General features: G+C 36.7%; 1 protein-coding gene across 1 annotated transcript in view; it reads right to left on the reverse strand.

The window, feature by feature from the left end:
- LOC5577351 (homeobox protein SIX3) overlaps nucleotides 1–12941 on the reverse strand; it is a 29252-nt gene extending 16311 nt beyond the window's left edge. The window contains exon 1 of the mRNA XM_001656377.2: nucleotides 11845–12941. Within this exon, the coding sequence (XP_001656427.1) occupies nucleotides 11845–12131 (287 nt within the window). The 5' untranslated portion in view covers nucleotides 12132–12941. The remainder of the gene's footprint in view (nucleotides 1–11844) is intronic.
- Nucleotides 12942–14434: the final 1493 nt, after the last annotated feature.

Below are 14434 nucleotides of genomic sequence, written 5' to 3' on the forward strand. Positions count from 1 at the left end.
CTATCATATGTCATATATGAGTATATAGACTCTGACGGAAAGGTATCAAATATAGTGTGCAAGTTTCGAGTCAGACGATGCGTACAAAAACGATGCACATGATTCCTACAAAACCGCTAGAGAAATCAACCGAATTGGAACATTCATTGTCTGATTCAGTCCAGGTTCCTCTATCAACTTTACAATTTGTAACAAATCATTTGTAAAAAAAACTAAACATTACAAAACAATGTTTTGCTATTCCGTTGCAAATCAGCCTACTTTTCATCAAGAAAATAGACAACATTACGGCCTAATTTTCCTATCGAAAGAAATAGTGCTGAAAAGTGCTAGTGTTTGACTTCGGGAGATGCGTGAAAATTTGAGTCGGTTAGATGTACGGCAAGCCTCGTCGGATAAATGTACGGCTCGTGCTGAAAATATCATCATTTTGCAACTTGTTGCTCAAATAACTATTTTGATGTCTTGAAGATTTTTATACGGGCAGATGAATATCAGAGACTTAAATGCTCATTACTCAACAGTAATACTCGTTAGCTTTGTTTTTTTTGCGGCTGATTCTAAATATTAAAGTATTGTTTTGAGTAGCAATCAAACGAACATAAGCAAAATTCTGTATTATATTCAAATGAATTATAGTTAAGGTTCTTAGAAATCTTCTTCTCTGCTTAGAAATTTCAGAATATGCCTGGAACCAAGTAACCAAAATCGACACAAATTCAAAAATATGAAACGTGGAAAAATGTATAAAAATATGTAGATAAAGTATGCTAACGTTAGAGGGAGTAATATTCAAAACATCATTTGATTAAAGGTGTGAAATGAAGCAGATAGGAATAATGGAAATCAATTCACTCAGACAGAGACCACAATTCTCGAAACAAAACAAATGCAACCCTACAGACGATTTTGCCGGCAGGCACCATTACAGCAATTCACAAATGCGGTGTAATTCTTCATTTGCCTTTTCATGACGGCTCTCGGTTGAGCGTTGAATGGCAGAACGTACATTTAAACCTTTTAGGGCTTACCCCACGACTCGTATTCCTCATGTAATGATGAATTTAGCAATAAGCAACGAAAATTAATGGTTATGAGTACAAACTTAGGCTTAGTTAATAGTTTTTGAATTGACAATTAATACAAAAGGTTAATTCAAAGAAATGTTCATCAATCTGCTTACAAAGTCGAATCCAGTATTTATCCAGGAATTCCGAAGCTTATTGTACCGATAAAATACAGAAAACAAAAATCATAGCTCAATCTGAGTTGCAGGAAACCTATCTCCACGTCGTTTGGAAAAGAGCTCAATTGTCGAAAAATGATTCGTTGTGCGCAAACCAGACAACGTTCGAGCAGTTTAACGCAAAGGTAAAGACCTGAGCAATGCTTCGTTGCCACAATGCCTCAGGGCGGATCAGCCAAATCATGCTCATGAACGTGACCTACTCCTCTAACGCTGAATCCAGACGAGAGCCAAATTATTTTAATAAGCGTGTTTTCCTTCTGGCCCCGTAATCGTGCTGGCCAAAAACGTAAACGATCGCTCTCCCAATGATAAAAAAAAGTACAACCATCAGCCAATTGTACCAACCAGGCGAAAAATCAACAATCTATCTTGTACACATCCGCGAGGGGCAGGAAAAGGCCCCCAAAATAGCACCACACCAGGCGAGCTTACGTTTAACTAGCTATAAACTACAATTACTTGCTGCTTTTTCTCCACTTTTTAGACCATTTTTCTCCGCCAGCTGGTGGAAGTCTCTTCTCTGTTTTTTTTTTTTGGCTCGAGGTGCCCACCTACTGTATCGCTGTTTTGCTAATAAAATTATTTATCGAAAATTAAAAGAGAAAATTTCCAAATTATCCACCGTGCACGATAGGTCATTATTACAAATTTTATTGTTGATTCTTCTCGGGCAGCCTTTCCGGAGTGTGCGTAGGACTTTTGAACTACATATATCAGATGGTTACGAAACGTGCGTCAGACAGGTGAACTGACTGCAAATTTGGGTAAACTGTGGCATCAGTTCAGCAAACTTTTCCAAATCAACATAGGCTGATCGTTGCGAAACGTTTGAAATATGATAACGCCCACGAGTCTTAATTTATTATCACAAAATAGTACTCTACTACAATTCGCCGATCGTCAAATTGATCAATTGTCAAACAATCATTCTTTTGAAAACATTTCTACATACTTAATTTGGACTCCTTGAGTTCTAGTATAATCGTTAAATTCTTAATATTAAAATTCAGCATTTTTACAACTTTAACAACCTGTAGGGCAAAATTGGGTAGTATGAATAAAAAAGCTTAGCTTTCCTACATGTAGCACAACCTCGAAAACGAAATTTACAGAGTTTACTACACTTTTGGTATAAATTAACAACCTTTCGAACATGTAGTACGTATGTACTACTTTCGAACATGAGTGTTTACTACATACGGGTAGCAGCGATTCGTCAACTACTTTTATGATCAAATCAAATAAAAAATCAACGCTCCGCCTTCAAAAGGACGTTTTTTCAAATTTCGTCTAACTATCTTTTTACAACTCCAGAGGTGTATGTAAAAACGAGCTGACGTTTAACTTTCTGTTAGGGATTGTTTTTATAATAACAGTAAATACATTTTACATTTATTACACCGAAAAAAGCCAATAAATTTTCGTAATAATAATAACAGTAAATGAAGCACCGCGCGCCCATACTCCCCTACTAGTTCGCATTCATGTACCCATCGCAAATCCCACCGACTGCGATTGGACCAGTTCGAAACGTTAATCGCGTTCGTTTTTTTTTTTTTGTCCGCTCCAAAAGGTAATTTATTGATTTTATACTGGTGCCTACACGTGGTGGTTGCCTCGCTAACGAGCCTCGTTTGGAACCGTTTACCCATACGGGCGGTCCACGTTTCGGTGTTTGGCTCCACTACGCACCCAATTGGCCGCCGTTCCACCAATCCGAATTCGCGAGCTCTTCTTCACCCCACAGGCCAGGAGGCAATGACAGTCGTAAGAGAGCGCGCTCCCCCCTCGCGATTCAGTTGCAGCTGATGGACCATTTATCTCTCTTATGATTTGATGAATTTTTCTCTTACAATTGGAGCAAGAATAATTGTGTTATATTGATAATTTCGAAACGAATATCTCACGATGATGTGCAGATTTGAACCAACAACAGGCAGGCATCATCATCTGGCGAGGCGTGGGATTGCTCGGAAAATCCCCAAGTATATTTGGCGTTAGAAATACACAAATCTGTATAACAAGCTTCACACGAATGCATAATCTGTGGTTGCATCGTCTTGCAAGTCGATTAATCCGTCTAATTAGTTGGAAGGAACGGACATTATTGTAAATACCGCGATTTTGAAGCACGTTGGTCAATATAATTTCGAACCTTTACACAACACTCCACGGTATAATGATTCGAATGACGACAATGTTGCCCTAGAGAGCACTACGATAGGTGTGAGAAATGAGCTATTCGTTTGAGAAATCACATCCATAAATCCTACTCAAGCAACATTGGTAGCTGAATAACAGCTTATTCAGCTAAGTTGCTGTTTATACAGCTCATTTTAGTTGAATGAACTGTTATTCAGCTACCAATGTTACTTGGATAATGCTCAAAACAGACAGAAATGGTTTTGCTCTAAGTATTCTACTAATCTTCAAGTTTTTTTTAATGTGATTTTTTATAATGCCAGAAATGTGTCATCTGGGTATAAAATTCAACCCAAATACCGTGCACCACTGCTTATTTGGATGATACCTCATGCAAACCATCGGGATTCATTTTTAATTTGATTTTAAAATTATCAATCGAAATCTTACTACGTTCCATTTCACTAAACTCCGTTTCATGAGCTAAATGACGTTTGAACTATTTTAAATCTGAACGATGTGCAAACTAGCAGGGTTCAAATTGAAGTGTTCAGATTAAAAAAAAATAATTTACACCGTCTTCATCCAGAGGCTACACAGACTGAACATAACTAACATTAGACAACGGACACACGAAACGACCAGTGGACCAATAAAGAATTGTTGGTTTGATGAAAAGTTTTCTCCGACTGGGGCGGGAATCGAACCCACACTCCGTAGCACAATACGCCTAACCAACTGACGCCGCTAACCGCACGGCTACGTAGCCCACCAAATAGAGGGTCTTATTTCCCGGACTTGACTTTTTATTTTCGAAATCCCGGGATTTTGCAAAATTAGTTTAAAACTGGAAGTGCGAAATTTCAATGTATTTCATGATCATGTAGGTTTGAGTGTGTGTTAAGGTTTTGGAAAATATATTGAACATTTTCAATTTGTATGAAATTGAAGCTACATTGCAATTCTCCACTTCTTCATGGAAAAATCATATTTATGATATGTTGATTGGAATTTTAAAATATGATTTTGAGTTACTGTGAGATACACAAATATAAACACATTTACACGACTTTGTATGGCATAATGGTACAATATTGAGGCAACTATATCACAATTACACGATAGATATTTAAGAATATTTGTTATTATCGTGCCCTAGAAACAATATGAGCTATGAAACTGTTGTATATACCTATTTTTGTTTTCATGCTTATTTTTAAAACCTGGAGGTGAACTTTAGCCACAGCCTCACTATTAAAGAAATAAAAAGAAACGTGACAAAAACATGCATATTTCAACTCCTATTCCTACGCCCATAGTATCTTCATAAGAAGAAGCACTACTGTGTTGAAATATATCGAAAAAATTCTTTTTGCAGTTTGATTGTATATCGACTTACTTTTCATCATAGCAATGACCAACATTACAGCCTACTTTTCCTGACAGTACAAAGAGTGCTGAAAAATGTTACTTTTCAGCACTAATAACAGTATCGAAAACTAGAATTTTTTAGTACTGTTATGGGAGTTATCAAAACGACGTCGGATTACGTCCATACGTCTATTGAATTGCTCTCAATTTCTCAATGACTCAATTAACTAAATTCTGATTCTACATTCATTTGGCGAACCAAATCGAGTCAGATTCGGATCGTAGAGCCAGAAGCTAGTTGACTGTGAAAGATTCTGTGTTTTGCGGACGTAAAGGTGGCAGTAGCAATTGTGAGCTCACTCTCAAAAAAGAGGAGAGTTTTAAGAAGTGGTTCGTGTATACTTATGTGTAGGCAATTTAGTACATGAATAACCAACAATATGGTAGAAAATTGCTAGCAGCGTTTTACCTGGTCTGTATTTCAAAATAGAGTCAGCATTGAAAGTGTGAAAATTCGTGACAGTCTGAAATTTTGTGACAGACTCGGCGAGCCTCGTTGGATAAATGTACGACTCGTGCTGAAAAAATCATCATTTTGCAACTTGTTGCATAATAGTTACTACTAATCTTCAAGTTGGTGGAAGTTCTTCTTAAAATTCAGGATAACTCATCACACATTACTATGCGGCTTTGCTTACATATACTTGCAGTCTTATGGCCACTACTCTCATACGAATAAGATCCAACTCTCCATGATGCACTCCAGGGGATATAAACTGCCCTTCTACTACTACGTGTCCCATGTTCTATGTAAGCCTTATGAACCGCGGGACAAACATGCGTAGAACGGCAGTAAAGGTCTTTGCAACACTCGCAAGAAACCATTCAACTAATCATCTCCACCCTTCCAGGCTATGATAATTTCTATAAGTCGATTGTTCTAACCCTACCTGTCTGAACAAAATTATGAAACATTCGTTATTTGTCGTTGTAAGTTCATTGTAATAAAGGACGACATAGACCAAAAAAAAGTAGCTAAGAAAAAGTAGAAGAGACAATCTCTTAACACCACACTTATTAAAAAAATATATGTATAAAATGATCAGAAATCGGAACACAGAATTTTTTGAAACGGTTTGGTCTGGATTCTTGGAAGCATGTAATGAAGTCTTGAATAAATAGCAACAAGAAAACTAAAGAAAAAAAACTCTATTGAACTTCTGGTGACATTCTTCCAGCGATCACAGGTGAAAATCTCTGTGAGAGGAATTCCTTAAGATCGTATCAAGTAAAGAAAATTAGTATAAACAAATTTCCTTCAGTTTTTCGATTATTCCATGTGCCGAGAATTAGTTTGATTAGCGCATTTTTTTTTAATATGGACCAAAAGAAGTTCGTAGATCAATATTTTTATATGTTTCTCAATTTTTCTTTGAAAATTGTATGAGATTGATTCCATCAACTTCAAGTTTTCGAATCAGCATATACTCTCGATCAGAAGAGTAAAAATAATCCTTAATAACTTGCAAACTAACTTTTTACAATTTTTCATCGTAAAATGTGGTTTTTCATCACGCCAATCCGTCATGAAACGACCTACTTTCCTGCACTAATTACGCAACTGAAACCAGTGGTGTAATCACTCATTACGCAACGCTTTCTCATTAAGCAACTGTTATGAGTTGCGTAATAAATCATTCCACAACATTTTTTCAGAAATTGTAAAATAATGGTGAGTGCATTCCGATAAGATTTTGATACCCCTTCTACGAAATTGCAAATTAGTAGTTTACGGAACAAGTTGCACGAGGCTTGCCGAGTAGGATAATTACGACGAGTGCTGTAAAAATCGAATTCTACAACGAGTTACAAACAACTTTTTTTTGCAATTTCGTAGAAGACCACTTGAGGGTATCAGAAATTATATCGGAATGCATTCACCATTATTTAACAATTTCTGAAAAATTGTTGTGTTGATTCATTACGCAACTCAAGACAGTTGCATAATGATTAAGCGTTGCGTAATGAATCATTACAGCACTGGTTTCAGTTGCGTAATGACTATTCCTGCACTGCATACTTTCTTGACAGATTGGCGTGATGAAAAACAGCCGTTGCAGAACTCGATATTTACAGCACTCGTCGAAATTTTTCAACTCGGCAAGCCTCGTTGGGTAAGTGTACGACTCGTGCTGTAAAAACCATCATTCTGCAACTTGTTATGTGAACTACTATTATAGAATTGGTAGTTTTATCATACTGAATGTATGATATTTTTCAGTATTGACAATTTTCATCATACTGGATTCAAAACTGCTGGTATGTTCAAGAGATTGTACCGTAATCCGGGGTATCATTGATCAGCGGGGTAACATTGATCGGAATAACTCATCTCGTAGAAAGTTCGCATTATTATTTATTGATGGAACATTTCCAAACCATGAATGGTGCTTCCCTTTCTTATATTCATGAGCTAATAAAAGTGAAGATTTTTGCGAATATTGCATTTAATTTATACGTAAATTTGGCAACTTTTCGAAATAATGATTTTAATGGTTAAGGATGACACTACCAAACATTACATCTCACATAAGTTCTGTAAACGATATGAACATGGAAAATGCGGTTCTTACTTAAAACGGCATCGCCGAAAACGATTCCGTTGTCAAAACTTTCATAAGTATGTTCAATTAGGCAACATTACCAAATTACTATTAAGAATGTAAATTTCCCTTAGGAAATTGCCTACCTTTAGGCGTATTCCGTGGTTCGAGGTGTTTTTAATTTTAAAATAACTCAAAAAGTAAATGTTTTGTAAGCGTTTGGCCTTCATATTCGGCTTCAGGGGCCATGATTTAAGTAAGTAACGACATTTTCAATTATTCAGAACGTTGTTTACATAAGTGATCAATGTTACCCCATACCAGCTAAATCAAAAAATCGCTTAAAACATTTTTTCGAACATTCTTAAATAGTTCAAAAAATAAAATAAAGTATATAGTCACGAGCTATAGGTGGCAGTACTTGTTTTAAAAGTATACAATTTGCAACTTTTGCAGTTTCAAACGAAATATTTAAGAAATATTCAAAAAATTGATCAATGTTACCCCGGATTACGGTACTAGAAACCAGAGTGCGGAAAAATCTGAGATTCACGCTGCAGTAGCCTAGAAAAACAAGACACAATCAGTATAACTAGTGAAACTCACGCCTATCGTTGATGTACGCTAAAGGCCTTGAAAGTAACACAACACTTGTTTCTAATGGCAACACAAAATTACGGTAGAAAAATGTTCTATTCCCCACGCTTGCAGCCTGCGATGACACTACTGATTGATAAAATGCATGCACCTAACAAAGGCTACATGATGAGATTCACGATTTTAAACTACCGTTTTGCATCGAATTCCCGGACGCTTCGAAAGCCGGACACTCTGTAGAGTTTCAGCTATTTTGCATGCATATGCAATTTAATTTTAAACAATTATATACGAATCGATGCCTTACTTTAAGTTCTACATAATTATGTATTTTTCATCATAGTAACCTGGTAAAATGATTGTTCAAAACTTAAAAAAACATTTTCGTGTCATATAGAACGTAAGTTTATGCGCTGATTAGGTCAAAGCTTTGGATTCGCTACTCGAACGAATCTTATCATTTCAAAGTGTTGAAGCACATTGAAGTGATATTGATCATAATTAGGCAATGATCTTGTTTCCCGTGATGTTTTCGAATAGCGAAAAGTGCTAAAAACTGCTTAAGTGTCCAATATTTGTAAAAAAAATTCTAGTGTCCGGGTTTTGAAGCATGAAATTCTAACGTTTAGAAAACCGGACACACCTTGCTTCGTAATGATTTTTAAAAGATGATGAATAAAAAATCATAATACACTAATAATTAGAGTGTACATTATTGTTTTAAGGTGGCTGCAAACTTTACAAAGCTTGGGAAAGTAATAGGCTGCTGTGAGTGAGCGAGTGTTTAATTCAACAGTCATGCACTACATTTAGTGCTAGTGCTATGATAATTTAACCTATATTTTTTCTTAAATTGAAAAAAAATCCATGGTGAGCAAAAATGGGTAAGTAATGAATAATAAAAAGTGCAATTCAGCAGTTATATCCTCGTCCAGTGGGGGGAAACAGAATATAGCTTCAACGCCAGGAATTCGATTATGCTTCTGTTTGACTAGTTCTATCGAAAACAGAAGATGCAAACCTTTTCATCAATATGCATGCTTTTTGCATATAAGTAGTACATATTCTACTGTTTACAAAACATATGAGCTTCAATTGAATATTATTGATTCCTAACCGTTGACTGATTAGATAAAAATAAATAATTTTATTATAAAGGCTTTAAATAGGTTCACATTTTATCTTTGACTGTTCCTTCTTGTTTGTAGTTAATATAATGAATTGTATAGTAGATTTATATCTTTGTTTCAATTGTATCAGATCATTATTACGTTTGTACAACGTGTCAGAAAAAAATCTCATAAATATCCATAAAATCAAAGTGTTTATTGATAATTTTAGAGTGTCCGCATTTCGAAGCAAATATGTCCGGAGTTCGAAACATTTATTATTCAGTGTCCGGATTTCGAAGCAAGACATGCTACATATTTAATGTATTTTCAATGATTTGTAGCTCATAACTAGCTATTTCTAACTAATTATTGCTCTCAAAAGATAGTTATTTTCATACCTCAACAAAATGTTTCGTCCCTTAAAATGAAATTCCCAAAAAAAAATTAGATTGACGGTGTCTAGGTGCTTAGGTGTCTGGATTTCGTATCAAAACAGTATTGTAGACAGGAAACCCTCGTGATTTTCGTGAATCTCAAGCCTACTATTATTACATTTCACAGCCATGCTAGAAACACAAGACAGATTCTTGTAAATGATAATGGTTAGTGCTACAAAGCCATTGAGCCATAAGCTGGTGGAAAATTCGACTTTTTACCCATTATGCAATTGAAGTTTACCTCATGTAAAAGCAATTCGAGCAAAATGCATTTTTATGTTGTTTATGCAGTATTCTGTATTTTGGAAATTATGATTCATAATGTATGTTAAAATATATGTATGCCAAAAAAACATTTTTCTTTTTTTGTTAGAATTCATAGTGGCATGTTAAATTTCACGACTAATGTCATATGATTGTCTAATGTTATCGATAAGAAATAATAATTGTATTTGACTGGAACAATGTACAACAAATAATATCGAATAACTCTTTGTATGTGAATTTTGTTACAATGAGTGTATTTGAATGTTGATCTAATAATAATGAAAATAATCTTTGGAGTTTTTGTTGACAACCGTTTACTGAATTAGAATTTCCAATGTGTCTTGAGGATATTATGTGAAAAACAGAAAAACCATCAATCGCAAATCAAACATTTCTTCCATTTAAAATTTTACCAATTATTGATAGTATTGATTAAACTGAACCAACAGCAATTTAGTTTAAATTCAATGGAAGATGAGAAAAATCAGGCTGCTCACTAAGCTCCGCCTATCCCTACAACCTTCTGTCTGATGATTGGTATAGAAAACAATTCACAATAGGTAACTAACTTCAAAATATATAATGCATTTTTTAGCCTGTTCTTCATAAAACCCATCGAAAAAATTTACCGTGAGCGGATAACAATACCAAATTCAACAATATCATTTTCCACGGATGTTATTCTAATTTATTTTAATTCACCATTGCATAAACTTTAAGTAATACTATGACAAAAAAGTACGAGTCTATTCAATTGTAAGCTTTTAATACATGTTTGAATTCAAAATTTGTCTTCATTGATTATGATTCAGCACCACCAACACGGATGATGTCCGATTCAATGCTCAATCGATTCTAATATGTAATCAAACTTCATAGCGAAATACTTTGCTACTGTACAAAAAAAAAATGTAAAGTGTAATTTCAAAGGCTCTTAAATTCAAATACATTTTCCGTTCAATTGCGACACTGTACATTTTTGGCAACACATCGTTCGATTTACAAAAAACATTCGTGTCTAGCACTGTGTTAAAATCAATCGATTTCGCAATTGTTATTAGTTACTTCTACAATTTGATCAAAACTCAGCTTGCACTAATGATTTTCTAGCTCAATTACCAATGGGTTGTGTTGGTAACATGCTGAACATAAAACGAATCAATTTTGTACGTTCAGTTTTCTGGAACATTATATTTTCGATTGCGTTGCCAATATCTAACGAACAATGCAACAGTATGTATAAAAATAAAGCGTGATAATTTAAAGAGTTATTGTTTGAGCAATTTCCACACCTTATTGAGGTTTATACTTTGGAATTAGCGCATTTTGGGTACAGTTAAGGTGATTATAGAACGAAGCCACACATCAAATTTTCAAGACCACAAGACTTGAGAACCAAACAGCGCTCCGCCTAGAAAATCTATCCCATTGGTCAACACCAGCAAGCAAGCAATTTGATTAATTTTCAACGCGAACTGTTGTCAGATACTCTCGTCTCGTGCACTTGAAAATTCAAAGTTTGGCTTTGTTTTATAATCACCTTACGGTAAAGAAACCATTCACAACCAAACTGAATTGTTGAAATTGTTTTGCGGGGGTTAGAGTGCCGTGATTGATTTTCATAAATTTGGCTTTAGTTTTCAGTCTTCTTTGCTCCCTGACATAGGGTGATTCGCCAATTGATGAACGATCAAAATGCTCGCTAATTGTTGAACACGTCATAAGGAATACATGGACCGTTCAACAATAGGCGACGTTTTTAGCCGTTCAACATTAGGCGAATTGCCCTAATCTTATTTTGTATTGCCCAAGCTGGTGTCCAGAGAGTACACTGAAAATCGTATCTAACATGGGCTCGTTTTGCGTTATCATTGAAGTTGAGGATCAGTACTCTATTGCAACAAATCACATTCAGTCATGTGAATGTCATTATATTTGAATGACTTATTTTACAGTCCCACACATCTGGAATCTCAGTTGTTCAAGGTTCTTTAATCCACACTGATTTGAGGGGTTCAAACAAAATCATACACTGATAACAACCAACGATCGATTGATTCACCCACCTAAAGTGTCCCGTGTGATATGCAACTATCGCCCGCGCTCGCAGCACCGCCTCGGAACGGTCCAGTTCCGAGATGTTCGGGTGGGCCACTGGTAGGCTCCATAGAAACCGCGCCAGCCGTTCAATGTCCCCGGATTCCTCCAGTGTTTCGCAAACGGTCGCAACCTGCGACGCCGTAAAGTTCAATGTCGGTAAGGCAAACAGCGGACTAGGTGCTAGAATCGGGTGTGGCTGGACTGGTATTTGCGGAGGATTTCCTGATCCTCCCGTCGGCGGCCCAACGGCCATGGATGGTTGTCTAACCACCGCCAGATTGTTCGTGTTGGGTGCAATTTTGAACCAATGATGGCGGTGGGTAATTTTCACTTGCCAATCGCTTTCGCAAACTCGGCCACACTTTTATCTATCACTTCCGAACGCACACTTGAGGTATAACACTATAGGCATAATTCCGTTCACTGCCGTAGACTCTGTTTCAGCAAACTATAACGATCATTCACTGATTTATGCTTCTTCTGTTTGCTCTCGTCGTGAGGAGTATTTTAATCCAACAGGACGTATATTTTCACATCTCTAAACGCAATTCTTCCACGGTTTCTAGAAATTTATTGCATATTATTTTAACAAATCAATTCGCACTTATCTTCCAAAAACGCAATCAAGCTCACAATCTTTCATCACCGCCACTTTAGTGTTGCAGTAGGCCGGATCCAAGCAACCCGTTACAATCCATCCAGCACGGTCGGCCTGGAAAACGCGCGCGATCTCTTCCAACCCACCGCGAAACTGTGAACGAGCACGACGGCAAACGTAAATTGCTGCTGAGCGACCGAAATGCGACGGTAAGTCATTCGCAAGAATATGCTCCAACAACGGCTCAACAAGACCCGCGCCAGCTCTTTCACCCGCAACAGTTGTGCAAACCCAACAACAACAACAGAAACAACAAAAAAAATCTCCGTACTCCTCGTCGCGCGAAACCTCTAATAGCGCATATTTATTTTGACACGTCTCAGCAGCAGCGTATATCATCTATCGCGTATGGATTTTGTAAAGCTACTGATATCTTATTTGATTTTCAATACATAATCCCTCTCGTCTTTACAAAGAGCAAGGCGCGCGTTCTCTGGTCGTTTCTGATTAGCTAAGAGAACACCAATCATCGTAAAAAAGGGGCGTTGATCTTTTTTACGATTTTTATTTTGAATGGCATGCGCGCCGCTTTCACAACTACCACTAAGGGAAGAGGGGATCGAAATCCACCAATACCATTTCGGATGGATGGTTGTGTGAGTGGCAACGAGCGGCCAGTGCTGCCGAGCCGAAGCCGTTTTGTGCAACTTGTAAACCAAGCAGGCGACGGGGTCCGCGTGTGTTTGTGAACGTTTCCATTCCATTTCCAACTGGTTTCAAGTACAAAGTAAAAGTATCATGTTCACTGCTTTGCTGCTTTGGTTATGTATCCCATGCTCTTTGTCTGCGATGATCTTTTTCTGTACATAACTTTTCCTACTACTGTTGGACATTATACGCAGGGAAATAACATGAATACATGCGAAACAGATAATTCCCTCTTTTCCCTAACCTCTTGCAGCACAAAAAATGTGTATAATTTCTATTTGTACGCGTATATATTTCAACTGTAGAGGAATTCTGCTATTGAGAAGCTATATGAGAAGGCAGCAGCTGAGCCGAGTTGAGCTATATCCATATACACCACAAGCGTATCTGGTATCGTATCGTATCGTATGAGGTCGAACGATGGATATGTGGTGCAAGGTCTGCTAGTGAGAAAGAGCGAGAGAGAGGAGTGGTACCGGCTGTTGACCGGGGGGAGTTGCGGAGTCGTTTTGCCCCCACTGGGGAGAGCGCTGTAGCGATGGCTGACTTTGAAAGCCCCCTCTCTCACTACTCGCTGGAGAGATTGTTCAACACCCACCTCCCAAGCTCGATCCAATCCGATGTCGGCGCGGTGGGATGAGGCTTAAGAGCAGTGCCCCAGATGCACTATATTAGGTGAACACTGGAATAAGCCATGATTCGTGGCATACGTAAGTACGGTATCAACCAGCCAGTCTCTTGTCATTCATAGTGGGGAGAAAATAGACTAAATCCAATTGCAAATTTTCAACTTTTCGATTTAGAAGGTAGCCAGCTTTTAGACGCCCAGCTTTAAATTTGTAAATGAAACGTTGATTATGCATTAGTGAAGGAAGGAGCTATGTTAACTAATGATTGTCATATTTCACTGTTTTCCGTGTCTGTTATTTTGTAATATTTTTTATTTCAACTAACACAGAAAAATAACAAATGCAAAATGATCAATTGACATAAATCTTTTCATTATTTTACAGTCTACAGATATGGATCATTTATTTTTATTTCTTTATTAGTATCATTCCAAACATTACATTCATTTCTTATATCTAGGTGTTCTGTGTTATTTGACAACACTATCATCCTAATTTGGTAAAACAAATTTAAGATTTAATTAACATTTTGTTAACAATATATTACATTTCATTTGCCGTAGCAGTTCAGTTTTTTTTTTTTTTACAGGTGAGTTGATTTCACCTGCTTATAAGAGAAAA

Source organism: Aedes aegypti, chromosome 3, assembly GCF_002204515.2.
Source record: "Aedes aegypti strain LVP_AGWG chromosome 3, AaegL5.0 Primary Assembly, whole genome shotgun sequence".
Lineage (NCBI taxonomy): Eukaryota > Metazoa > Arthropoda > Insecta > Diptera > Culicidae > Aedes > Aedes aegypti.